Genomic DNA, 27,966 nt, shown 5'->3' with positions numbered 1-27,966 from the left:
TGAGATGAAAAAGGAGCGTCCTGCTCTTCTCCTGTTAGCGCCGGAGCAGCCGAGTCTGGAGACAAAACGGCTGCCGTTCCCGCGGTCAGCGGGATCGGGGCTGGCCCGAGTGTAGAGGCGCGCCAGAAGACTAGAACCAGAGCGGCCTGGTGGTTGAGAGGGTCCCTCCCCCACCAGGGAGGCAAGCTGTGCAAATCGCCTCGTGGGAGAGCCTCGACCCGGGCTCTCCACAAGCTCAGCATCTGGATGAACGAGGCATGGGGAACCCGATGGAGCCGCGAGGGAACCAGCTGCTCTTAACGCGAGAAACAGGCAAGGTTTAAAGCTGCGGGAAGCGGGAAAAAACCTCCGCTTCAGCCTGTTCTTCCTCACGCTCACCAGGTTCGTGGCTGTAAGAAGCGGGTAATAACCACGGCTTCAGTCCTGCTCTCTCATTTTGCTAAATTTCGCCTCTGTGCTTCCTTTTGTATTTATCAGTTGCCCCGTTCCCCCTTTCCCTGTTTATTGTAATTTTCCACCTTTTTTACGTTAAAATGTAAACCGATGAGATGTGTATTTTAATGTTGGTATAGAAAAGCTGTTAAATAAATATCCCTCAGCGACCCACAGATAGAGGCACAGAGGAATAACGCCTCTCTGTGCCGGCTGTCCCGAGGAAAATGGAGTCTCAGGGGCAGCGGGTCGGATAGCAGCCACAGGGGGAGAGGTCGGCACCATCAACTTGCACCCCGGAGAGAGGAAATAACCTGTCAAAAGGAAATAAAAACAAACTTACCCCGACAACAGAGATGGGAGGGGTGGGGAGAGCTGCAAATAGTACTGCCTGCAAGCTATAGAATGCTCCCACTAAAACAGGAGCGGAGGCTACAGGAAAGCTCTCCAAATAATTCCCTCAGAAAATTCAGATTTTTTTTTTTTTAATTAGACTTGATCCATCCAGAAGAAAGCTGAGGAAAATAGAGAAAATTCCTAAAATAGCTTTCTAGTCATCTCAGTGGGGAACGAACGCCACCACTTATCTGCTGGAGTCAAGAGAATACTGAGGATTAGTAGAGGGTGCACTGCCTTATAAGGAAGCATCCTTCAAAGTTCTCTCTGTCTCCATCTGCTGGAAGGGGGAGATAACCCACTGTCTGCACTGATCCTGGTACGTACAGGGAATTTTTGTTCTTTAGTCTAATACAATAAAGACAAGTTCTTAAATACAAAACAATACTTTAATACAATCAAGGTAGTTACAGGTCAGATATATATCATTCAAAGATCCTAGGCCTGGGCATTTTTTAGACGTATATTAACAAGCTACCCTTCCTTAAAGCTTCAATTCTCCTGAGTGCAGAGTATTTAACAAACACAAAGCTATGTTGTCAGAAACCTCTCTATTTACATACATACTGCATGCTGGTGTCCTGCACTCAGCACCTTGCAGATACAAAATACTCTTTCCAGACATCACATCTTTATGGCAATTCACTGTACAAATCCCAATCTTCTGAGCAGGGAATCTTCAGCGAGATACTTTTCAAAACATAATATACAGTTATTTACATTGTGCACAGGGTTAGAGGCAAAGGTTATACTCCCGAAGCAAATGATCTCAAAAATGAAAAAAACTCAAGGATAAATTCAACCTAATATAGGCATGTGTTCTGTTTTAAAAAGACCAAGATGTTTACATTTGTATACATAACTAAGATTTGATACAAAAAGATCTGAAGTCCTGAACTGCTGTAAACATTTAAAAGTTTCTAAATTCAAATTTTCAAAGGGGACAGGCAGAGCCCTCTCAAATGTCTTGAAAAGCAAATGATGTTTTCATAACAGGTCACTCCTAGATAATACAGGAATACCAACCAAGGCTAGCACCAATTGCGGCATTAACAGCCTTCACAAGCTCTCTGGGGTTCCTTAGGGCACAGCTGGGCAATGCTGAAGCTGCAGTTTTAGCACCCAATTGTTCTGCCTTCCCGCCTGGCTCATCTGCGATGCCGGCCATGCCCAGAATGTTCTCGTTCATAGCGATGACCCATTCTCTCGTAAGACCTTGACCGCTCATGCCTTGCATCCCGGTAATAGTGGTGCCTCTTCTTGTACTTGCCAGGGTTAGCAGATGAGCGCTCTCGGGAAGAGCTTCTGCTGTGGGAATGCCGGTGTTTCTGGCTGGAGTATTTGTGGTCTTTCGATGTTTCATAAGCCCAGGATTTGTAAGAACCATGGTTTGACTGCCTGGGAGGAGAGTCGCTCCGACTTCTGGAGCGACTGCGTGATTTGGAGCCACTGGATGGGGAATAACTCTCACTTTTTCTATTTCAGAAAAGGGAAAAAGAAATGAATAAAAATCAGCCTGCAGTCTTTAACGTCTACTCTGAGTAAGCTGGTATGGGTGGGCAATCTAAGCAGCCATGTGGTCTTTTTCTACCATCACATTTCTATTTAACATCTGTTATCTTCTGCTACAAAAGGACAAGAGCTTGAAATAGCAGCTATCAGAACTCAGACAGCAACAATACTAAGCATCTCACCCAAACAACTCAAGTCCCTTCACAGCACAGTGCAGCAAGGCTGTAACATGTAGGCACTTACCTCCTTTTGGGAGACTGTGACCGGGAGTGGGATCTTGAGTAGCTGCGATCCCGGCTTCGGCTCCTGCTCCCTTTACCCTTCTGTAAACTGCAGAGAAAAACAAACATTCAACTACATGAGGGTTTTATTTGTGAGTGCCCTGAAATTGCAGGTAGAACAGGCAAGCTTACGATTCTGACCCATTCATTGGGCTGGATGAGCTAGCTCGTTTGGCAACCTCAAGTTTTCTTTTGGCATTCTTCATGGCTTGAACAGTCAGTGGTGAAGGCTTGTTTACCTTGCCCTCTTTCGGGGAGTCTGAAATGGAACATTGAAAATAGCTTAAACCCTAACTATGCAAGCTGGAAGGTTTACGTGAAGAAAGGAGAAGCTGCAGAACACTGCTGCTCAGAATTACCAATCTAAAGGCTTGCATTCAAATCTGTCCATGCTAAAGCAACAGGTCACTCAACTTGGATGGAGAGAGAGAGAATGCCAAACAGCCCATTTAGGTTCACCTGAATGCTAAGTTCCAGTAAGATGAGTTGCAGGAATTTACTGTGGGCAATGTTTACAGTAAACAAGTAGCAGAACCCCATATAAAGTCAGAAGAGAAATGCACAGGTTAAAATGGCTAGCTCCTTTTTATCTATCCAGATGCAGTAAATACCTTTATTTTATTATGTGAGGAGTTGGATTATGCTTGACCACAGTTAATAGTTCTAATCTGTTAAATATTTGAGGGCTTTAAGATTGATTGGAAGGGATTAGTGCGCTCCATTAATAGTTCTGCCATTCAGCCTATTCTTTCATAGTCTGCTATGCACTAAGCCTTTTCGTTGCACACTTAACTCAGGTACAAATAGACTGTAAGCCCTCAGGGGACAGCAAAATACCTACAGCAACTGAATGTAATCTGCTTTGAAATGTCTTAAAGGTGGAAAAGAAATGAAATAAAATAGTGAGCAAGGTTGGGGTTTGCATTACGGGTTTATTGTAGTTTATATTCTGATATAAATTATAGTATTTTAGTTTGATATGAAGTAATTATTGCAAATCAGTAGAATGGGAATGTAGTCCTAGCAATTTAATGACCAGGATTTGTTAGGAGATCTATAGTTCCAATCTTCACAAGAGAAGGGGCTCAGGGAAGGGCTGCTTTAGTAAAAATAGGAAAACTGGTTCTTACCCGGTTATTTTCACTCCTGAAGTACCCCAGATCGGTCCAGACAAGTGGGTTTTGCATCCCAGCCAGCAGATGGAGGCAGAGAAACTTTGAGGCATTGCTACATAACCGAGAGTGCCACCTGTAGACCCCTCAGTACTGACCCAAGCCAAGCAATTGGAAAAAAAACCAAACAAACCATCAACTTACCCTAACCAGGGCGAACAAAGACCTCATGGCTGGAGTCTCCCTAAACTGCAGCCCCCCTCAAACAAAGGAACTGAAAAACCATTGTAACTATGGGTTCTGAACATATACACAGAAAAATTACAAACTGTGTCCATAAAGGTCCTTCTACAATAGGGGGATGGGTCTCTGGACTGATCCGTGGAATGAAAATCAGCAGGTGGGAACCAATTTTCCTTTCCCTGTACGGACCAAGAACCCCGACATCCACTCGGTATTGCTGGGTGAGAGTGTGAAGGGAAGACCACGTTGCTGCCTTAAAGATCTCCTGGAGGAGAGACCAACTGACATTCTGCCCAGGAGGCTGCCTGCTCCCTAGCAGATTACGGCCCTTACAAAGATAGGCAGAGAAAACAGCTTCCTTTAACCACCTAGCAATCCTAGCCTTGGATGCTTTGTTTTGCTTTGCCCCACCAAATAAGGTCAATGCTAGTGACCTTTAGATAGTGTAATAGGATCCGTTTCGCATCCAACACGTGAAGCTCCTTAGAGACTGTGACATCTACAAAGCACAGTTTGGTAAGGCTGGAAGTTCTACCATTTGGTCAAGGTGGAAAGAGGAAACGACCTTCGGCAAAAATGAGGGCACCATACACAACGATACCCTATCCCCCATTATTCACAGGAAAGGCTCCCTACAGGACCCAGCTTGCAGCTCCAGTATCCACCTGACCAAACAATTTCCACCAGAAAGACAATTTTCAAGGTAAGATCCTTCAGGATCGCTCTAAAGGTCTCTTCACAGAGTACTCGCAAAACCAAACTTAAGCTCCACACCAGACACAACTCGCACAATAGAGGTTGCAAATGTTTGCCCCCCTTTAGAAACCATACCACATCTGGGTGAGATGCCAGGGCTCTCCCGAGCCACTTTTACCTTCGATAGCCTCATCAGCGGGTACTGACTTTCAAGCCTGCCTCCGGGGAATCCCACTCCCAGCTCACTGACTTCCTTATCTTCTTGGACAACTGAAAAGCCTTCAGTGGCACCCGAAGTCCATCCAGGTCTGGGTCCACGCCCTCACTGTCTTGAATCTTCCTGGGTAACCTTAATCCCCAGCTCCTCCAGAACCTGAGGAATGAGAGGTCTCAATTCTTCCTTTCTGAACAGCTGGATAAAACCTAGCGTCATCCCCCTCCAAAATCATAGCTTCATCCAGATCAGTCACGTCCTTATCAGCCCGTGGGCCGGCATCCAGATCCCATCTAGCGGGTCATCCAATTCCTCCCAAGGTATGTTGCCGCCTGACCCAGACACTGCAAGAGACTCCTGGGTCCCTTTTTCGGAGCTACTCTAGGCCTCGTGGGGGACACTGCAACCTTCCCACCAGGGGCCATGTCCCCCCACCCCCTTCCTTGCCAAATAGGCCTCATACAGGAGCAAAACCAAGTATGTGGAAGATTCCTCCAGATCTGAGGTCTCGTCACATGGCACGTACCCCTCAGGTTCCCCTTCACCAGCAAATGCCTCAAAATTATTCTGACTTATGGGAGACAGAAGGGGGAATCCCTGAGTTTTCCTTCTGCCCTTCACACAGACATAAGGACCTTAAGGGTGCATACCCCTGAACTATAAACCTTGTTCGTCAAGAACCAAACAAAACAAGGAACTGCCCTCTAAGAGAAAAATTCTTTATTAAACCGAAAAGTTCTGTACTAAGCAGAAACTTAGTCCTTTCAGCATCAAACGGGAGGGCCTCTGGACTGCTCTCTGGTATTACAGAACAAAAATGAGCAGGTAAAACCAGATTTTCCTTTCCTGAACATACCCAGATCAGTCCAGACTCTTGGGATGTACCCAAGCACCCCTACACTAGGCGGGCCCCGGCAAGACCCTCGCGCAGGACACTTCTCCCCGAAGGATGGCTCATCCTGCGCCCTGACGATACCTGGAAAAGGTATGAACTGAGGACCACCCTACTGCCCTACAAATCTCCTGTGGCAGCAGAAATTGACACTCAGCCCAGGAAGCAGCCTGCACCCTAGTGGAATGCGCCCGCAAACAGGAATTTGTCGTCCCTTACAAATGTAAGCCGAACAACCAACGAGATATGGTAGGCTTAAAGGCTTTCTCCCCTTTCTTCAGTCCACTGAAGAGGACAAAGATGATCTGAGCGATGAAAAGCATTAGTAACCTCCAAATACCGAAGTAATCTCCGCCGCACATCCAGAAGATGTAATTCTCTATCCTGAGGAGAATCTTTCAGCCACTCTGGAAAACCGGACGATCTAGCGTCTAACATGAAAGGCAGACATCACCTTAGGAACAATGGAAGGAACTGTTCTCAAAGATTCCATTCCCAGAAATCCGCAAAAAAACGGACAGAGCCCGAAGTTCCGCTCCCTAATGAATCTCTACCTGCTTAAGATTCCTAAGGTATACTCGGTGGTCACGACCATAGCCAAGCATACAACTATCCCTGTGACGGAAGGCACAGCGCTCAAGGACCTCCAGGATAGGAAGCTGGAAGTTTTACTTAAGCGGATTTTTGAAGTGTCCGCTTCGGGTGTGCGGGCCGCAGTATGTAGCAGCCTCATGCAGAGGGCTACTCTCCGTTGGGTCGTAATTCTCCTCAGGATAGAGAATTACGACCTAGGACCTTCCCCCGGGGGAGACTGAGCAGGAACTGCATGGAATCAGCGGTAGCCTATACTGCAGATGCTTTGTATGATCTCCTTCGTACTTCTGCCCGCACAATGTCTTCGGCGGTTTCCGCAAGGCGACTGCTATGGCTCCGTAACTGGTCGGCGGATGCCTTTAAGTCTCAGCTGGGTTCCTTTCCTTTCCGGGGCAAACTCGAGCAGCTCATAAGAGCCTTGGGGGACAAGGTTTACAAGCTCCCGGAAGACAAACCCAGATTGGCCCGCTCGCCCGGTGCCTATAGGGGTCATTTTCGGGGACAGCACCGTTTCCGGTCTGGTAGGGGTTCTTCTTATGCCCCTGGGCAATCGTCTACAAGGGCGCAATCGGCGCATTCCTTTTGTGGCAGGCCGCCTCAGCGCGCTGGAGCCTCCCATACCTTCACCCACACCAAAGCTCCCCAATGAAGGGGCGCCGGCCCATTCCTCAGTCCCGAAGATCAGGGGCCAACTCTCCCGGTTTCGTGAGGAATGGGTCAAGATTACCTCGGACCAGTGGGTTCTAGATATTATAAATCGCGGTTACGCTTTGGATTTTGCTCGACCCCTTCGGGATCTCTTCCTAGAATCTCCCTGTGGGCCGCCTCTGCTAAAGCAACAAGTGGTTCTTCAAACGTTGCCCCGGTTAAAGGATCTAGGAGCCATTGTTTCAGTTCCCATGACCAAACCAGTCGCTACTCCATTTATTTCGTGGTCCTACTGGCCAATCTTGGACCTCAAACAGGTCAAAAGGGCATTGAAGGTTCCTCGGTTTTGCATGGAGACGTTGAGGTCTGTCATTGCAGCAGTCCACAAAGGCGAATTTTTGGCTTCTTTGGATCTGACGGAAGCTTACCTCCACATAGGGATCCAAGAACACCATCAGAGGTTCCTGCGGTTCAGGATCATGGGACAGCATTACCAGTTTCACGCCCTACCCTTTGGGCTGGCAACAGCTCCCCGCGTGTTCACCAAGGTGATGGTGGTAGTGGCAGCGAGCCTTCGGTGGAAAGGGATCTTGGTACATCCCTACCTGGACGACTGGCTCATAAGAGGCCCTTTGCACAGAAGCGGTTCACTCAGTTTTGCTTGTAGGCGATCATGCAAAGAGCCAGCTGGTTCCATCCCAGGTGTTGGAATTTCTAGGAGCCCAATTAGACACTGCCGTGGGCAAGGTTTCACTGCCTCTGGTGCGGATGGAGTGGTTAATGTCTCAGGTACAGCGTCTGTTGTCTCTTCCCTCACCCGTGGTGAGGGACTAGTTGCAGGTTCTTGGTTTTATGGCATCTACCCTGGATTTGGTTCCTTGGGGTTCTGCGCATATGAGACCTTTGCAGAGGGCATTGCTTTCTCGTTGGGATCCCAAGTCGGAAGAGTTCCACTTGCCATTACCACTGCTAGAACCGGCCAGATCCAGTCTAGATTGGTGGCTGACCCTGGATCACTTACTTCAAGGGGTGGACCTGGAGAATCCTCAATGGATAATTGTGACGACATTCCAGCCTGACCGGTTGGGGGGCAGTCTGTCAGAGGTCAGTGCAGGGCCTTTGGACACAGTCGCAGACCAAGTGGTCCATCAATCGCTTAGAGACCAGGGCGGTTCATCTAGCACTGCTCCAATTTCTTCCCCTTGCCCGGCACTGGGCGGTACGGATTCTCTAACAATGTGACCACCGTGGCTTACATAAACCATCAAGGGAGTACGAGAAGCCGCCCGTGGCCGCCGAAGCAGACATGTTAATGATCTGGGCAGAACGCAATCTGACCCGCATAGCTGCATCTCACATAGCTGGGTCGACAACGTTCAGGCAGACTTCCTCAGCCGCCAGTGGCTAGATCCCAGAGAATGGGAGCTGTCCGGGGAGGCGATGCAGCTATTGAGACGGTGGGGGACCCCCCCACCTAGACTTAATGGCGACTCATCTGAACACAAAAGCATCTCGTTTCTTCAGTCACGGATCGGAAGGGGTGGATGCCCTGGTTCTTCCATGGCCTCCACACATTCTCCTTTATGTGTTTCCTCCTTGGCCGTTGGTGGGAAAGGTGTTGCGACGCATAGAATCTCACCAGGGGCCGGTAATTCTGGTGGCCCCGAAGACCGTGGTTCGCCGAACTGATCAACCTAGCGGTGGACGGTCCCTTCTGCCTCAGTCATCTGCCGAACCTCCTCCGGCAGGGTACAGTATATTTCGATCAAGCCGACCGCTTCTGTCTAGCGGCTTGGCTTACGAGAGGCGGCAATTCTTTAAACATATCTAATGGTGAGATCAGATCATGTCTTGGGAAATTCAAAACCCTTAGGTTTAGATACTTCAGAGAATTTTCGATGGCCTCAAGCCTTTTATCATAAAGAATCTCGACCTTTGTAAATCTGATAGCAACCATGCAAGTTATTCACTCTCATCTACTACATGTTGACTTTCCTCCAGCTTTGACATTTCAGTCTCAATTTTAATAAAGCGTTGATTAGATGTCTGTTACTTTAATTAAATTAATAATAGCCATTTCTAATGATTTTATAGCTGACCAAATAGAGTCCATTGTAATCTCTTCAGGCTTTAGAACTTGCAATAAGTTTCCTTTCAGAGTAGTTGGTTCACATTGGCCCTCCTTAACTTGGTTTCCTTCTTCTGGTGGAGGAGGAGTGTTAGGGGCCCCGGGACTCAAAGATGCCTCGGCCAAAGGATCTGGAATCCGCTCTACTCCAGACTCCTCAATGGCCTGAGAGGAGGCAATTAAGAAGGAAGGGTTACTCTGAGGTGGTGATTACCACTCTTCTCCGTGCTCGAAAAACTTCTACATCTATCACCTACGTTCGGGTATGGAAGTTGTTTGATTCTTGGTGCCGTGGGTTGAGTTTGTCCCCGCGGCAGGCCACTATTGTTCATTCTTGCCTTCTTAAAGGACGGCTTATGAAAGGGCTTGGAGTACAGTTCGCTCCGGGTGCAGGTAGCGGCCTTGGGCTGTTTGAGGTAAGGTTGATGGTGCTTCCATTGCTGCTCACCCGGATGTGGCACGTACTTGAAGTCGCCAGTGCACGCGATCTGTCCATCCTGGAGTTTAATTTGTTTTCCATAGTCTTTGCGGGTCCTCCTTTGAATCAGGCTATGTTGAAGGATGTAACACTTAAAACGGTGTTTCTTGTGGCTATCTGTTCGGCTAGACTGGTTTCAGAGCTCCAAGCCTTGTCATGTCGAGAGCCTTTTCTGCGAATCTCTGATTCTGCGATTTCTCTTTGGATAGTGCCCTCCTTCCTCCCAAAGGTAGTCTCGGCATTTCATGTCAACCAGTCAGTCGAGTTGCAGGCATTCTATGATGAGGATAAGGATCTGAAGAAGTTGGATGTCCGTAGAGTTCTCTTGCGGTACTTGGAGGTAACTAATCAGTTTCGATTGTCTGATCATCTTTTTGTTTTGTGGAGCAGTCCTAAGAAAGGGACCAAGGCTTCTAGAGCTACTATTGCCCGTTGGTTGAAAGATGCTATTGCTTCAGCTTACATATGTCACAGGTGCCCAGTACCGGATGGTCTTAAGGTGCATTCTCTTAGGTCACAAGCAGCATCCTGGGCAGAAAGCCAATGTGTCTTGCACCAAGAGATTTGTCGGGCGGCCACTTGGAAATCCTTGCACACATTTGCTAAACATTACCGGTTGGATGTGAGGGACCCGAAGGTGGATTCTTTTGGCAGCAGTGTGCTTTGCACGGGACTCTCCAGGTCCCACCCCTTTTAGGGCAGCTTCGGTACATCCCAGCAGTCTGGACTGATCCTGGTACGTACAGAGAAAGGAAAATTAGTTCTTACCTGTTAATTTTCGTTCCTGTAGTACCAAGATCAGTCCAGACGCCCGCCCATAGACCGGAGAGTCAACTCACCTACTTGTATTTCTCTTGGCAGATTTTTCGAAGACTACACATCTCTGCAACATAGTTCCTTTTGTCACAAGTTATAGTTTAAGAGGTTAATGCAAGTTCTAGTTTGTCAGGGGGTTAATGTTTGACTTTATCTAGTCATTGGTTGATAAAAAAAATAAAAATAAACAAACAGCCATTCATTCTGCTTTGATATTGATTATACTGAAGGATTGCAGGTGGCACACCAGGTTATATGGGGGGTGCTTTTCAGCTTTTCTCCGACTCCATCTGCTGGAAGGGAGGCATAACCCAGTAGACTGGACTGATCCTGGTACGTACAGGGAAACTTTATTAAGTGGGTACTTCCCTGACTGGTGGATGATGAGAGGGTGCCAGGACCCCTGGCTATTTGACCATCCAGTACGCTGTGGGTAAACCCAGTCAGTGGTATCCAACCCCCCAGCGGTCCGGCTCTACCTGAGGAGTGGCCCATGAAGATGCCCAGCACCTCAGGGAGCGTCCGAGCTGGAACCTGAAACTACTGCAAAACGAAAACTCTCCTTTTCCTTTTTGTTTTAAACTAACAGTGTGCAGGTGCAACTCTGCCATCTGCTGGAGTCAGAAAAATACAGAGGCCCTGCAGGTGGCACTCTCAGTTATGTAGCAGTGCCTCAAAGTTTTGTTCTCTGCCTCCATCTGCTGGAAGGGATGAAAAACCCACTGGTCTGGACATGTTCAGGAAGTGAAATTCTAGTTCCAGTCACATTAAGCTGCAAAGCTATGCCAGCACACTTTCCCAGCTCCTTATTCAATATTCTTAAGGATGCAGAGTTGCGGTTCAAAATTCGGTTTTAAATCTCACCATTTTTGGAAACCGGTGAAAACTCAGGCGCATTTTCCATGCATGGTGTGCCATCAGGAAGCAGCCCTTTCGCCCTGGCTTTAGCCTCTTCAAGTGCGAATTTTCTTTGTTCAACTTTGCTTTCCAGATATGAGAGGTCAGCCTGTAACAATGGACAAGGGAAGATCGGTTTTATGAAGGGCTCAGTACATCCCTGCAGATCTTTCAGCATGGTAACCTTCTCCGATCAAGTCCTGTAACCATGCGACTGATTTTATGCAAACCACTGTACCCTTCATCCAAAAGAATGAAGCGACCCTCGGCTATGCCATGGGTAGCACAGAGTAATGGACCCCATACGGTCAGTATCTGCAATATGCAAGCTTGATTCCATTATGTGGCACAGTGGTAATTTCAGATAAATAATGGCCATCCAATTTGTAACTAGAGCAGTATAAATGACCAAAAGTTGAAGATAAAACAAAAGATAATTGGTATACCAAATATGAAAGTATGAACATTTTCTCCACAGAAATAAGAACAAACCTTTTTCTGAGAATACAGTCGTAGGATCTGATAACAAATCTCTTTAATTTTCTCCTCTGATGCTCCAAACAGAAGAAACCAGTGTGGTCTGCTAGGTAAAGGGATCTATGACAAAACAAACAGAACAGGAATTTATCAACTGTATAAATCAGCAGCACATTGACTCTGCTACATACGCTATTGGAGGTCAGTGCCATAGAAGCAGTATGTTTACAACCATACAGAGCTTGGCTAACACTGTTCTTTTATGTACATGCCACAAACTATCATCTTAAAGCATATTATCTGACCTCTAATGTTCTAGCAGCAAGGTAAATGCAGGCACAGGCAATGGTTTCTGGCTGGAATCTCACAAAGACATCCGTGCGCAGGCTGTCATTCATATAATTCCTGAAAAAGAAGAGCAAAGAATTGCAGATCCTAGAGAAGCCCTTAGCCTTGTAACACGTACACTATCTGGCATTTCTACTAAGGTCCGATACTGAAGAGAACTTCCAGCAACCACAATGATGGAGAACCCATTTTAACACTTCTATTCCCACTCTCTCATGTACTGGCCTCCTCTTAGGCTTCTGGAGAGACGAGGCACTCATTTATTAATGCTTTCCCACAGGAACCTAGTCTCAAATCTTTCTTTAGGGGAGAAGCAGCATGCAAACTCATAAAAAAAAGTCAATGAACAGTTGCCATTTCTTCTCCCAGTTCTCCAGTGTCATCCACACCAACATGCATCATACACAAAGTTCCTTTCAAGAAATCCAGAACCGGTCCCACAGGCTTTTCATGGATGAACAAACAGTCATGTACTATGGCCACTGAAAATAAAACCATCATCTGGATGAAAGTGCTGCTCAGGATCAAGACAAGTAAGCCTCTGGCTAAGTGCTCTTCTCAAGCTGGTTGCCTCTTCTGAGCCATGTAAAAAGGGTTTCCAAATATTCCTGTTCAACAAGTCCTTGTACCTGAGTATTCACAGAAGGCTGTAACTGTAAAACATTGCACAGGTCCCACAAGAGTCATTAAGCAGTTCAGGTACCCCACAATTGACAAAAAGCAAACCTCACAAAGGGGGCAGTGCGGTGGACCCAGGCATGGGATTAATTGAAGGGAGTTTATAGATCTCAGGCTAGCAGCAGAGGGACTCACACTGAGGTACTGGGAGGGGAGTGGGAGCCTGGCTAGGACATGGCTGCACATAGAAGGCCTCCAGATGGCATTTTTGGCAAGTGAAGGCCATCATTCCACCGCTGTTGGGGATGGGAATACATGAAGATTAGGAAACAGGCAAGGAGATCACCACTGAAGGCAGCCCTAAAATAACTCTCTCCTGGATGGTACCTCAACCACTGCCCCAGCTGGTACATAAAGCAGTTTGGTGGGAAGGGGATGGGAAGAGAAAGTCATGTGTAAACATTTGCATATACGGAATATACAGAAAAACTCTATAAACACTAAAACATTAAAGATACAGATTTTACACGAGCATGAGTTATATCAAAATTACTGTAAATTGTCAAAATCTTATAACTAATAGCACATACTGAGCAGCCATTACTATAAAGCTACAGACAAAGCTTTATGTATTTTATGCCAAAGTACAAGGTAAAACATGCTACTATACATGAACTAGATAGATGGGGATTGCATTCGATGCAAGGACTGTATCCAATGCTAAACTTAAGCGTCTTTGCATCTTAATCTACAATTGCTGTAGGTTCATACAGTTACAAGGTAATAAGTTAAAAAGTACATTTAGGTAGAAATTTTAAACAAAATCAGCAAGTAAGATAAGATAAAAATGTTCAGCAGAAGTAGGCCAGTTACTCTATCACATACTGTATATACCACCTGTCTAGAGAGTCAGCCTTCTCTCTGGAGAGCCTGCATTGGATTGACAGAAGACGGCCGCTATCCCTGCACCAAAGCGCTTGGACAGCAGAGCAGATGGCTTAGTCACTTACCATCACAGGCTACCCTTTGATCAAAAGAGTACAGAAAAGAAAAAGTTAAAATAGGTTCTCCATCAGTGATGTAACAGCACCAGACAATTCAGTCAGCAGAAACCCGTCCCCTACTTTTACAACCCCTGTACATATTAGACAGTTTGTAAGGTTTGCTACTAAGTATTGTTATAGAGATAAGCCCTCTAAATAAAAAGCAAGAGTAGAGAGTGGCGAAAAACTGCAACCTTGGCCAATACGAATACAACCATGCAGACAAGGCAAGGAATAAAGCATTTAACAGTGCATCAAGTAGTGCCAGAACCTACAAGGGTCCTCATGGAAGCAAACCCCTCCTACAGGCCGAGCAAAGGGAGAGGGCGTGCTCTTCTCAGCAGACATCCATGCCCGTAACCCCCCTCCAAGAATGGAACAGTTTATTGCAGGATCAGGCAACTGATAGGGAAAGAGTTGGTTTCCTTACCATCTTAAGGAACACACGTTTCAACAGCTGATCAATACTAAGCAGGAGGCAGAGCTCCAGACACCAGTGGAGCCCATGCCAGTGGTGCCACTGGTGACTGGAGGGCCTGCCAACCTCCCTGCCACTGCCCTTGCTGGTGTCTAAAAAACAAGAGAACAATGAACTTACCATGAGGTCTGGACCAGGTGTTGGTTACGTTCACATTCTAACACCTGAAGGTACATAACGATTATCTGGAAAATATGAGTTAGGTGGTTATTGTCAAGAAGTTCTAGGTGTGGGTATGTAAATGGGGCAGCCATGGCATACCTGCTGAAATACAAAACCATTATTGCTTCAGGAGGACTTGGAATTTACTCTGCAAAATATTACTGCCCCAAGAGTCAGGCACTCTCACACTGCTAGCACTGCTCATAATCCTAGAATACAACAGATCTAGAATTAAAGCCTAGCACATTTCTCCACCCCTATGATAAAAAAGGCTAGGGATGCAAGACCAGTCAGAACTGCTAAACTGAAATTCTGTTATAAACTACTGCACTCAACACAAAGAAAAGTGAACAGAAAATGATCTCATGACAAAACAAAAGCGGTTTACTAGTGGCAGCTATAGGAAAATTGGTTCTTACCTGCTGATTTTCATTCCTGTAGTACCAAGGATCAGTCCAGACTGCTGGTTGTGTCTCCATTCCAGCAGATGGAGCCAGAGAAAAACTGAAAAGCACCCCCTCAATATACCGGTGTGCCACCTGCGATCCCTCAGTATAATCAATATCAAAGCAGAATGAAGTAAATTTAATAACCAATGACTAGATCAAGGAATCCCTATTTATATATTTATTTTTATTTTATTTTATTTTTTTAAAATAAAACAATAACCACGAAACAAGCTGAGCGGACTCTCCTGGACAATATATCTCTGGGCAGGCGTCTGGACTGATCCTTGGTACCACAGGAACAAAAATTAGCAGATAAGAACCAAATTTTCCTTTCCCTGTACGTACCAGGATCAGTCCAGACTGCTGGGATGTACCCAAGCTGCCCTAAATGGGGTGGGACCTCGAGAGTCTCGCTCTAAACACACTGCTGCTAAAGTAATCCACATCCAGAGCTCGGACGTCCAAACAGTAATGCTTAGCAAACGTGTGCAAAGATTTCCAAGTGGCTGCCCTGCAGATTTCTTGAGGTGATACACATTGGCTCTCTGTCCACGACGCTGCTTGCGATCTGATAGAATGAGCCTTAAGACCATATGGCACTTGTCGCACGTGAGATATGAACAATGAAGCAATAGAGTCCTGTGGCCATCGGGCAATCGTAGTCTTAGAAGCCTTACACCCTTTCTTTGGACCACTCCATAAGACAAAAAGATGATCAGACAGTCGAAAGGCAATAGTCACTTCCAAATACCGCAGGAGAATCCGTCATATGTCTAACTTCCTCATATCCTGGCCCTGAGGAGAACTCTTATCCACCTCCGGAAAGGCTGGTAACGCAACAGACTGGTTGATGTGGAATGCAGAGACCACCTTTGGCAGAAAAGAAGGCACAGTCCGAAGCGGAACTCCAGAATCCGATATTTGCAAGAACGTTCTCTACAACGCCTGGCCGAACAGATAGCCACGAGAAACACCGTTGTAAGAGTTAGGCTCAAAAGGAGAACTGCAAAGTCCACGGAGCACCGCAAATCGCCCGCACCGGCGGGTGTAAATGTTTAGCTCCCCTCAAAAAACGAGCAACATCCAGATGTCCCGCAATGGAGGTACCCTCCCATCTTATCTCGTAAGCAGCCGAATGTCGCCACCGGGACCCGGGGTGAACTGTGTGCCAAACCTTTCTTCAAGCCGTCCTGTAAGAAGGCAAGAATGTGTACTATCATGGCCTGCCGTGGGGACACCTTCAACCCACTGCACCAGGAATCAAACACTTTCCTCACCCGAACATAGAGAAGTAGATGCCTTTCGTGTGCGCAGAAGGGTACTAATCACCGCCTCTAGATAGCCTCTTTCACAATTGCCTCCTCTCAGAACCCAAGTCGCTAGACAAAAACGATTCGCCTGATCGAAATATACTGGACGCTGTCACAGTAAATTCAGTAGGTGACCCAGACACAAAGGGCCCTCTATCGCTAGGTCGATCAGATACGCAACCTACGGCCTTCTCGGCCACAAGAGTAACCGGTCCCCGGAGGGATTCTATTCACCTTAAAACCTTTCCCACCAATGGCCAAGGAGGAAACACGTAGAAGAGAATGTTGGAAGGCCATGGAAGAACCAGGGCACCCACCCCTTCCGATCCGTGTTCCCTTCTGCGACTGAAGAAACAAGCCGCTTTGGCGTTCAGCTGAGTCGCTATCAAGTCCAGTCAATGTCGCCGGGATCTAGCCACTGTCGGCTGAAGAAGTCAGTCTGGAAGTTGTCTACTCCAGCTATATGAGATGCTGCTATGCAGGTCAGATTGCATTCCGCCCAGGCCATGAACTTGTCCGCCTCGGAGGCTACCAGCAAACTCTTTGTACCCCCTTGACTGTTTATGTAAGCCACGGTGGCCGCATTGTCAGATGTGATAAGCGGGACGGCCAGACCGCCCCCAACCGATCAGGCTGGCATCCGTTGCCACAATTAACCACTGAGGACTCTCCAGGTCCACACCATGAAGCAAGTGATCCGGGACCAATCTCCCATCTAGGCTGACCCTGGTCAGATCCAGTAACGGCAAGGGCAGGTAGAACTCTTCCGACTTGGGATCCCAACGGGAAAGCAACGCCCAAGGAACCAACTCCAGGGAAGACGCCATAGAACCAAAAACTTGTAATTAGTCCCACACCTTGGGCAAAGGAAGGACCAACAGACGTCGAACTTGAACCATTAACTTCTCCATCCTTGCCAGAGGCAGGGAAACCTTGCCCTCAGATGTGTCGAAACATGCTCTGAGAAATTCCACGTGCTCCCGGAAATTCCAACATCTGGGACGGAGCCATCTGGCTCTTAGTGTAATTGACGACCCAGCCTAGCGAATGTAGACTGTGCAATACCGACTGCACCGCAACCTTGCAAGGCTATTTCGATTTCGCTCGAATGAGCCAATCGTCCAGGCAGGGATGAACTAATATCCCATCGTGCCGAAAGCATGCTAAGACTACCACTATCACCCGAAGAGTGGGCCAGCAATGTTTCATAGGGTAGATTTAGCCAGAGCTCCTTGCGTAGAGGAGTCCCAAGTTAGTCTCCGGTCTCGAAAGGAATGAGACCAGGCGTGCGACCCCGAAGAGGGAGTCCTGTGAGGCCACGCCGTTGCCCTCTGAACCGGGGCCAAATAGTGTTGGAAATTCTGACTGTCCAAAGACTATCTTCTGGCAATTTATGTACCTTATCCACCCCAAGCGATTTAATGATATGGTCCAACTCGTCTGGGGCGGACCCATCAACATCCCCAAGGAGAAGGTCCTGCGGATGAGAAACTAATGACCCCGAGGAATTAAACGCTGTCCGTCCCGACTGTCCCGTAGAGAGATCAAACACCCCTGATGGCTTGGGGACCTTCGCTGGTGTAGGTCCCTCCCCTCCTGCCATTCACCCTATGTGTCTAAAAAAGCTTTGGGCAATAAAAACACAAACTTGAAAAAAAAACAAACCCAAAACCTGCTGTCTCTTTAAACCTAGAAGAAAAATGTGCTGCCTCTTTAAGGCCCCCCTAGGGGAGGGGCCGCATCGGGAGGAGAGGCAGGCTCTAGGTCGGTGGCACAGGCTTAAATTAGGTGTAATAAAAGTACAAAATCAGTTGTAAAGTAAGAAGGGGCTTTCCCTGGAATTGGAGGAGAGGGGATATCGACCTAAGGGTCCAGGATCAAGTCTGGAGAGCTCACGGGGCGCAAAGCGGGAGGGGATTGAACAACCACAGAATCCCTTCCCCTGTCCGGCAAGGAAACGGGCTTGATTTGTGCAGCAGCAGGCTGGCTCTCCACATGTGGATACCAAATGGCGATAGAGGCATCGGGAGGGAGAGAGGAGTTGCCGCGGGAACGGCCAAGTTCTTCTGTGCCCGGCTGCTGTGAGCGGGAGAGAGAAAATTGCTCTCCGTTCCTTCCCCTGTAAACTGCCGGTCCTTGTACAGGGTACTGATTAATAAAAAGTAAACATTTTTCCTCTTTCTTTTCCCCTCCCCAGACAGTTTAAAGTGACAGAGGAATTTTACTTCTCTGACAGTAAGAGACATGAAGGTTCACAGGGGTCTTAAGTGACAGAGGAATGTTACTTCTCTGACCAGAGGCCTTAGGCATGAAACTTGACAGGGGTCTCTACGGGAAAGGACTGGACCCCCCCCCCCGGGAGGCAAAAAAACGGGGAGGGTCTGCATCTGGCTGCTAATCGCGGGGCCGTTGAGGGCTCAAAGATGGCGGGGAGAGAGAAGGGATATCTCCTCCCCATGAGCCTTGTGCAGCTTCAGAACCAGGAGCAGACAAGATGACCGCCGCATCCCCGCTGTGCGGGGATGGGACCTCTGCCTGATCGCTCCTCGAGCCATGCGGCAGGGAAAAAAACCCTGCCGAGAAAATCAGCCTCTGCGAAGGTGCCCCTTGAAACACGACCCACGTGGCATTAAAAGCGCACAAAAAAATTAAAGGCAGCTGGGTGAAGTAATCCACTCCCTCCAGAGGCCCGGGAGACTATGGCAGGCTAGGGCCGAAGAAAAGGTCTGAATACCCTTTTAAATGTGCCCTTTTTTGAAACAATTCTTTTCTTTTCTTTTTTTTGGAATCAGCCACCACGCAGGGGAAACACCTCCCTGATACCTTAGCACAAGCGAGCACCCACCAGAGGAATTTTATCGTCTCTGGGCTGGTATAGAAGGGGGAGAGTGACCGGCCCACCGGTAAGTACTTCCCCCAGCTCACCGGGTAGGGACACAATCTCCGGGTAAAAAGGCATTAGGGCACTGCCCTGCCTTGCCTGCCCTTCAGGACGCTATCAGTACACTTGCCTTTCCTGACAGTATTGTTATTTATATAGAGATCTTTTTTTTAATTTTTAATCAAGATCTAAGAGATATCTCAAATGCCAAACCTTTCCCAATGTACAGGATTATCTCGGAATTTGACAAGGAACAGGACCGCAGGTTATGCTTTCCATCATCTGCTGGAGCCAGAGAAATACTGAAGGAACGCAGGTGGCACACAGGTATATCTAGGGGGTGCTTTTCCCAGCAGTCTGGACTGATCCTGGTACGTACAGGGAAGCTTGTACACATTTAAAAAGTTATAGTAATATGCTCCATGGTGCACTGCCTACCCTAACACCACAAGGTGTGCCACATCGGGTCAGACCAATGGCCCATCGAGCCCAGTATTCTGATATTGGCAATCCCAGTCATTAAGTACTCAGGAGATCTTAATGGGAAAATTTAATTCCTTTTGGCTTTCTCCCAGAAGTTGCTGTAATCCTCAAGTCTACTTGGCTAATACAACTGTCCTCCAGAAAACAAGCCCAACCTTTTATAAAATCATGCTAGCAACCTGGACCACATCCTCCACAGCTTAACTGTGCAGTCACTGAGAAATGCTCAAACTTTATAAATATGCCACATGAGTTTCAGGGCGTATCCTTTAGTCCTAGTATTTGAAAGGGTAAATAGCCATCCATACTTTCAGTTCCACTCCACTTATGATTTTATAAACCTCTGTGCCGAGTCCTAAGCTGTTTAGCCTTTTAAAAAGGAGTCAGTTATCCCTCTTTGTGGCCTTTTCTAATTCCACTCTTGCTCCGAGTTGAGGCAACCAGAACTACAAACAATACTTAAGGTGTATTACAAATCTATATAAAGCTTTAAAGAACATTCTTCATTATCCTCTGTTCTTCTCTCAACAACTCCTAATATTTTATTTAATTTTTTTTGAGCGCTGCTGCACACTGAGCAGAGAATGTAATTGTTTTGTCCATAAATTACTTCGCGATTCTTTTCCTGGGTGGTGGATCCTAAAATGGTACCCATTGTTTATGGGTTTGTATTATTTACCCTGCAGCGCCCCCCTTCACTCTGTATCTGTCTATATTAAATTTCATCCGTTATTCAGATGTCTGGTTTCTCAGCCTTGCAAGTCCTTCTGCAATTCCTCATTCTGCTTGTGCCCGAGAAGGTGCTGTATATAAAATACAGCTGCTGAAATTCTCTCATGCAAACCAAGGGTATAAAATGTTCTAACAGCAGCATGTCAGCTATGTTGCAATGTATTACCTACCTTGTGAGGGTGCTTTACGTGGACACAGAAGCCTAGCTCCTTTAGAACTCTCCTCTCGGCTTTTATAATTTGATTTTTCAAATTAACATAATCTTGATCCAGTATTAAAGGTGCACATTTCCTGCAAAAAGAACACAGAGAATCAAACCATATGTAGAACATAAGGGGGGTAAGAAGGAAGTGTACAAAAAAAACCCCACCCAAACAAACTCACTCAGATATTCTTACATCTACACAGCAGGAACTGCCACCACAGCAGCAGATTTCCCTCCCTGGCCTCAGCATACCTTTACTGGACAGAGGTCATTATTTACTATGAAAGCAGCTGAGACACTTTCAGGAAACAGGACACCACAACACTAATCAGTGGATTCCTTTAAAGGGGTGCATTTAATTGTAAAAAAGTAGAATACTTAGAATATTTCACATCAACCATATTAAATTTAGCAGTACACCTTTAAACCCACAAAAACTTACTTCTTTTCCCTTAGCTGTCGAAGACGGTGAAACACATTAATGACATCCCTTATACGTCTTGGTGCTTCTTCAATTTTGGATGCCAGATGAACACAGGCCATTGATACATGCTGAAATATAAGTAGTGCAATATACTGATGTTTTGGTCAACTCTGGATCGGACAACCTCTTAACAGCTTCAGGAGGGATAATAAGAAAAAATGAGATAACAAGGCAGTTGATTTTGTAAATAAAGTATGTGAAAAAGAAAAACCAGTTCCTCATATCTCAAAAACAGTACTTGAGGCAAGCAGGGATAGACTTTTTTTTTTGAGGGGGGGGTGGTGGAAATAATAGCTTCCAGCCAAAATTTTCAAGGTGTCTGTGAGGCAGATAATCTATTGCTCCCCCCCCCCACCACACACTTTTTACAGTTCTGGCCTTCCCTCATCTTGTAAGGCCAACACAACCCCTCTATCTGGCAGCGAGCATCAAATTCTAGTCTCCCAAGTAGCTTTAAGTCCTGGAAATCAGTAGTTTTCAGTATAAAAATTCTAGCACAAAGAATCATGACATGACGCTGAAGAATGTAGAATCTGAGGTGGTCCTTCAGACTGTGAATAGATGGCAAAAATAAGTTTCTAAAATCCAAGATTAAATCAGAAAAGCTTAGAGGGGTGCTGAACAACGGTAAAACAAGTAACAGCATAGCCACCAGTACTGTAACAGGGCGGTATAATGGGCAGACCCGACTTCTGTGTGGTGAAAAGCTCTAGTCAAATTCTTTAAGTTTTACAGTTCAGAAACCCGTTTTCAAGATGTGCCTATATATGTGTTTAAGTACCACTGCACACTGGAAAAGAATTCAAGCTAACAAGAAATCATATGAAGCAGAGCATACGTATAACTTGAATCCTGACAAACTGGTTTACCCGGGCCTCTTCCTCCCTCTGATCAGCTGACAGGATAACGCAGGCGTGCAATCAAACAGCCATTACTTTACTGCTTCATCCTCCCTTAAGATACTAAAGATGGCGGGTCTGTTAAAACTTAGATCTTTTCCATTATTTATCAAGCAAAACACACTTGAAATGCAAAAACATGTTCAGGCAAAATTTCACATCTAAATGGAGGACTTTTTTTTTAGGTAACAAAATGATGCATATGTTATATTTTAGACCAAACATGTACACCTGATATCCACAATCCAAAGGAAATAATTCAAGAAATATAGCGGTTACAGGTCAACTACATTATTACTAGATCAATTGCGCTCCATGAACTCCCTTAACCAGAAACTGGCAGCTGGCCCAACTCTTCCCCCTTATTACTAAGGAAATAAAATAGGTATGAAGCCCCGTGATATTTTAACAAGCATTTACATGGAAATTTAAGGACATATAATGCTCCCAACTACTGGACTCTAGGTCTTGAGACCTAGAAGATTTTTTTATATTTTGTTTAGTAATACTCAAATACATGCATTTTTATAAATTATGACTGCTATTTAAAGATACTTTATTCATTACAAAAAAAAGGCCTGGCTTACCTCCATGGAATGTTTTACAAATGATTTTGTATAAAAGAAGCGCTGAAACAGAACTTGACCTGTAGCCATGGCCACCTAGAGTTCAAAGAAAAAGTCAAACAAAATGAGTTACGTTTCAATAAATGTGCCAAGTAACCCCTTAATGCTACTCCAATACTAAGTGGAGGAGGAGTGGCCCAATGGGCAAATCACTTCACCCCCTCCACTGCCTCAGGCAGGCACAGAATGGGAAAAAGAAAATTGCTCAGTAAACAAGGCCCTTAGAGTGTGAGCCCTCTGAGGATAGGGAATTACCTACAATACCTGAATGTAATCCATTTTAAGTACCTGAAAGGCAAAATATAAGTCAGTTAAATATCCAGGCCCCTACATTAGCAACCTCCTCGTCCTCGCTAACTGCATTCCTCTACCCACAAGAATCTCCTAATGGTTTCAAGGGATGCAACCCCAAGAATCTTACAACTGAAATGCACCAAATACAAAAAAATGCTAGGTTCATCAATCGGCCACAGGACACAGCTAAACTAAAATGTCTGACAAATAAGAACAGCCAAACGATAAAACAACCTTTCATTCCATTAGTGTTTACCATCCCTGTTTAATGTAACTTTCATTCTTCTGTTTACATAAAGTTTGGTTTTTGTTACATTTTCCCCTGTTCGATGTAAACCGATCTGATATGGTATTTAACCATGAAGGTCGGCATAGAAAAATGCTAAATAAACAAACTAACTAACTAGATGACTTTCACTGCATGTAGCCAATTCAGGTCAGGGTAGCCACACAAGGATATGTAGAACTAATTAATAAACTCTTAAATGCTGCATATTCCATAGTTCATAGCAGAATACAAACTAACGCACAAAGAGATTTAAAACATTTAAGTCATTAAGACAAAAGAAAAAAAACCCAAGGGGTTAAAAGCAAATGTAAAGAAAAACCATCATTAGAAAAATTTTACCTATCTTCAAACTCTATTTTAAATCAAGTTTTTCATGCCTTTTTGAATGTAATTTGGGACAGTGATCCAGATAATGGCTCCTGCAACTGAGAATGCCCAGCCTAGCTCCTTTGACAGTATTTGTAGTAGATTTTTGCTTTTGGATCTAAGAGCACGAGTTGGTGTGTATATGCAAAGGATGGCTTTGGATATTTTATAATAAATTCTTTGCAGGGCTTCTAAAATTGAGGTAACATGTTCCCATAAGTAAACGCACTGCGGCATTCTGTACTATTTGTAAAGGTCTGTTAGTAGTACTTGCACGCCATTCAGAATAGCATTGCAATAGTCCAATCCAGTTAATACCAAAGCCTGGAGGCCCGAACTGAAATCTTGGGGGTCTAATAAGGGGTTTTCTTGTAGCATATGTAAGCTGAAGAATGAACTTTTGACTAAGTTACTAATGTGATATTTCATTGTCAAGGAGCTATCAATTTTAACACCTAAATTAGGTGCTTGCTATTTAATAGTTATTGCTTGTCTATTAAAAGAAAAACGTTTTGGGAAAACTTTTCCGAGCTGAAAAATATTTTTTTTATTTACATTTAGTTGCAATTTATTATGAGAAAGCCAAGTGTGACTTGCATTTAAGTTTAATAGTTTTAGTGTAAATGACCAAGAGTCTTGATAAGCAAATAGAAATTGGATGTCATCAGCATGGATTTTATAATTGACACCAAGGCCAGCAAGCAAATTAATAACATAAAGGGACCAAGTAAATGTTAAAAAGTGGCAGGCAGGGAAGAGCCTTGGGGGACCATTCTGAATGAGAACTATCTGCTCTGATCTGAAATGTTCTGTCGGAGAGACGTGAATTGATCCATTTTAGATAATCAATGAAATCATGATTTCTGTTCTCGGGTGTTGAATAATACTAGAACGTAATTAATTCCTTTATCGAATCCATGGATGATTGTATCCGGGAAAGAAATCAGTAATGTTTCTGTGCTTAACTTTTTTCTAAAACCCAACTGATCATTTAACATGTTTTCTAAATCTAATTGTTTTAGCAGGACTGATTCAATCAGTTTAGTAATGAAAGGGAGAATTCTGGTCCGTAATTTAGTAGATTTGTGGGGGTCTGAATTCTTTTTAGGTACTGGATGGGTGGAAACTTGTTTTAAACTTGGAGGAAGTGTACCTTCAGTTAAGGATAGATTCATTTTTTTAAGTCATTACTGTTGCAGCTGCATAGAAACAGACGGCAGAAAAAGACGAGGTAGTCCATCAAGTCTATCCCACAATCTTGTTTTGAATCACAGACTTTTAGTCTGGGTCCTTTCATTGTCACTAGGGTTTAACAAACTGATTAACCCTATGCCATAGCTCCTTAGAGGGTCCACAGAGTCAAATGAATTTCCTATTGGTGTCCTACCCTATGCCATAGCTCCTTAGAGGGTCCACAGAGTCAAATGAATTTCCTATTGGTGTCCTATCCTATTATCTTCTTCACAATGTCTCCTTTACTTCCTCCCTATTGTTTGAGCTCATCACCCATGATCTTGGGAACTCCTGGAATTATTTCCTTAAGGAACCATATAGTCTCTTGCCGTAAGGTCCTGTACAGTCTTCTTCCTCACCATCTCCTCCGGCAGGGCATTCCAAGCATCTACCACCCTCTCCATGAAGAACCATTTTCTGACGTTCAGTTGAGTTTACCTCACTGGCTTTTCATATTGTGACCCCTGTTCTCATCATATCTTTCAAATGGAAGAGATTTGGTTTTAGTTATGAATCATTTATATCTTTCCGGTATCTGAAGGTCTGTATCATATATCTTATGCACCTCCACTCTTCCAGGGTGGACATATTTAGGGCCTTCAACCTACCTTCATAGGTCATATGATGGAATCCTCCCACCATTTTGGTCACCTTTCTCTGAACCACCTCCTCTCTCTCTCCCCCTTGAGATATGGACTCCAGAACTGAACTCATTACTCCAGTTTGGGCCTCACCAGGAATCTATACAAGGGAATTATCACTTTTTTTCTTACTAGATATTCTTCTTTCTATGCAGCCCAACATTCACCTAGCTTTAGCAATTAATATGTCACACTATTGGGACAGGGACTTGGGCCAGGCCTGGTTACTTTACACTTACAGCCAAGACGGAAGAGTTCTAGCAACTTCAGGTCTAGTTCTTTGTGGGATGCATCTGAAGAACTAATCAGGGCACAAAATAACTTTTGGATGAATGGTGGTGCAAGATGGTACTATCTTACAACTCCCTGACTATCAGGCTGATACAGTACACGGAGCGCACTGTTAACCCGCCATTGGACGCGCGTTTTCGACGTGCTAGCGTTACCCCTTATTCAGTAAGGGGTCGAAAACGCACGTCCAACCCCCCCGCATATTTTACTTTCAGAAATTAGCGCCTACCCGAAGGTAGGAGCTAATTTCTCCGGGCACCGGGAAAGTGCACAGAAAAGCAGTAAAGACTGCTTTTCTGTGCACCCTCCGACTTAATATCATGGCGATATTAAGTCGGAGGTCCCGAAAGTTACAAAAATTTGAAGTCAGCCCGCAGCTTGAAAACCGGACGCTCAATTTTGCCGGTGTCCGGTTTCCAAACCTGTGGCTGTCAGCGGGTTTGAGAACAGACGCTGGCAAAATTGAGCATCGGCTGTCAAACTCGCTGACAGCCGCCGCTCCTGTCCAAAAAGAGGCGCTAGGGAGGCACTAGTGTCCCCAGCGCCTCTTTTTACCGCCGGCCTTCATTTGAATACTGAATCGCGCGCTCTCCCGCGGACTTTACTGTATCGGCCCGTATACTAGGAAATATGCTACCCCAGCCTCAGTTCAAAGTTGTAAAAGTCAGATGCGCACCTGCAGGCTAACTTAAAGACAACAGGCTTTCTCTGGGGAAAACAGGGAATCCCAGGAGCACAAATATGACCCCTCCCCCCATTTGCCAAAATAAGTACTTAAAACTGCATTTAAATGTTTAGAATCTATAGTATTTTGTCACTGGGTCTGCATGTTCTGTCCCACTTTCTACATATAAACCCCGATATCTCTCTGAAGTTGATTAACTCAGTATTGCATTCCTTTGTCAATTTATTCAGACAGCACCAACTTGTATACAGAGTAATAAAACTTACAATTTATAAGGTGCATTTTAGCAGCCTGAATTTGTATTGCCTATACCATTATCAGTAATTTACACCATGCTACAAGGCCCAGGTAGTGCTTTACTGAGACACAAGACAGTCTCTGGTCCCTAATGTTTCTATACTAGTCAAGACAGGAGGAGTACCAGCGTTATGATTTAAGCTAGTCTGAAAAAGATGGAGTTATAGGGCACCTGACTATACTAAACTACAAAAACTACGCTTATGCCACTAGCACCCAGAAGAGAGACCGATTATGCTTTACATATTAGGTGGATCCAGGACTACCCAGAGCAAAGAAAGTCACTTGTTTCATAAAGCTGAAGACCTTTATTTGATTTATGTTCTGCCTTTTAGACTCTTCAAAGTGGATTACATTCAGGAACTGCATTTCTCTGTCCCCAGAAGGCTTCCAGTCATTCGTTTCAGTAACAGACAGATCAATCGTCTAAGATATCAGAGATCTGGGATTAAAGGTTAAAGTCTAACAAGCATAACAAAGTTACATAATACAGAAAATATTAATTAGATTGCCTTTTCTTTCCAAAACTGCATGTCGCAGCAGCATAGATATAGAAGATAAGTTACTCGTTGAGCAGGATGGCATAAATGAGGAGACCACCGATTTAAGGGCAAATACCATCTATGAACATTCATTCCCCGTTATGTTCGCTAAAGCAAACCTAGCAGTGAACTCCCCATATAATGGAAAGAACAAGGACGGAGGGGTGAGAGTTACTTCCTAGCCATCCTCCTCTAAACCAAGCTGAGCCACCAATAAAGAAGAAAAAAGTCTCTTTCTGTGGCTTACCCGAGCGTGCACAGAAGCTCCCCGCAGCCGCGTGCCAAGAGCCCTCCCACCCCCAGCTCGGGGCCCAGCGAGTCGGGGGGGGGGGGGGGGGGGGAAGGAAGGCCACGCAGGCCCAGCACGCAGACAAAAGGAAGGCCGCGGCCCAGCGCTACAACAGAGTCCCGCCCGAGAGGCCCCAGCGCGCGACTCCCCCGTGCCCCCCTCACCTGCGGCAGCCGTAGCAGGATGCCCGCCGCCTGGATGAGCTCGCAGCCCGCGCAGCGCAGGTCCCGCTCCGTGGCCGCGTCCAGGCCGTCCATCTGCGTCGGCGTCAGCGCGCAGTATTCCTCCGACATCAGACAGTTCTCCAGCGTAATAAGGACGCCCGAGTACATCTTGTCGCCGATAAGGATCCCCTGGGAGCCGGGACCCGAGCTAGGCCCTGCCACTGCCGCCGCTCCTGCTGCCGCCGCCATTTTCCGCTCGCTTCCTCCTCCTGGGTGTAGACGACGACGGTTACCGATGCGGACGGCCCGCCCTGCCAGCGCCCTCTGGTTGGCTGCGATAC

General features: G+C 45.7%; 1 protein-coding gene across 3 annotated transcripts; it reads right to left on the bottom strand.

Moving 5' to 3' along the window:
• Positions 1–1,198: 1,198 nt before the first annotated feature.
• Positions 1,199–27,966, bottom strand: CCNL2 (cyclin L2). Of its 3 annotated transcripts, none has more exons than XM_029579319.1 (11): positions 27,626–27,964; positions 22,496–22,570; positions 20,968–21,077; positions 20,491–20,611; positions 14,424–14,488; positions 12,122–12,221; positions 11,832–11,936; positions 11,307–11,448; positions 2,754–2,880; positions 2,584–2,670; positions 1,199–2,304 (listed from the first exon to the last, which is right to left on the bottom strand). In XM_029579319.1, exons 1-11 carry the CDS (start codon positions 27,872–27,874, stop codon positions 1,977–1,979), a joined length of 1,509 nt encoding a protein of 502 aa, XP_029435179.1. In that variant the 5' UTR covers positions 27,875–27,964; the 3' UTR covers positions 1,199–1,976. The 3 variants fall into 3 exon arrangements, with proteins under 3 accessions (XP_029435179.1, XP_029435180.1, XP_029435181.1); XM_029579320.1 differs by having other exon boundaries at positions 2,763–2,880; XM_029579321.1 differs by lacking the exon at positions 1,199–2,304 and having other exon boundaries at positions 2,584–2,694; positions 27,626–27,966.

This window comes from Rhinatrema bivittatum, chromosome 15, assembly GCF_901001135.1.
Source record: "Rhinatrema bivittatum chromosome 15, aRhiBiv1.1, whole genome shotgun sequence".
NCBI classification, from domain to species: domain Eukaryota; kingdom Metazoa; phylum Chordata; class Amphibia; order Gymnophiona; family Rhinatrematidae; genus Rhinatrema; species Rhinatrema bivittatum.
This window is presented reverse-complemented; position numbering and strand designations above follow the sequence as displayed.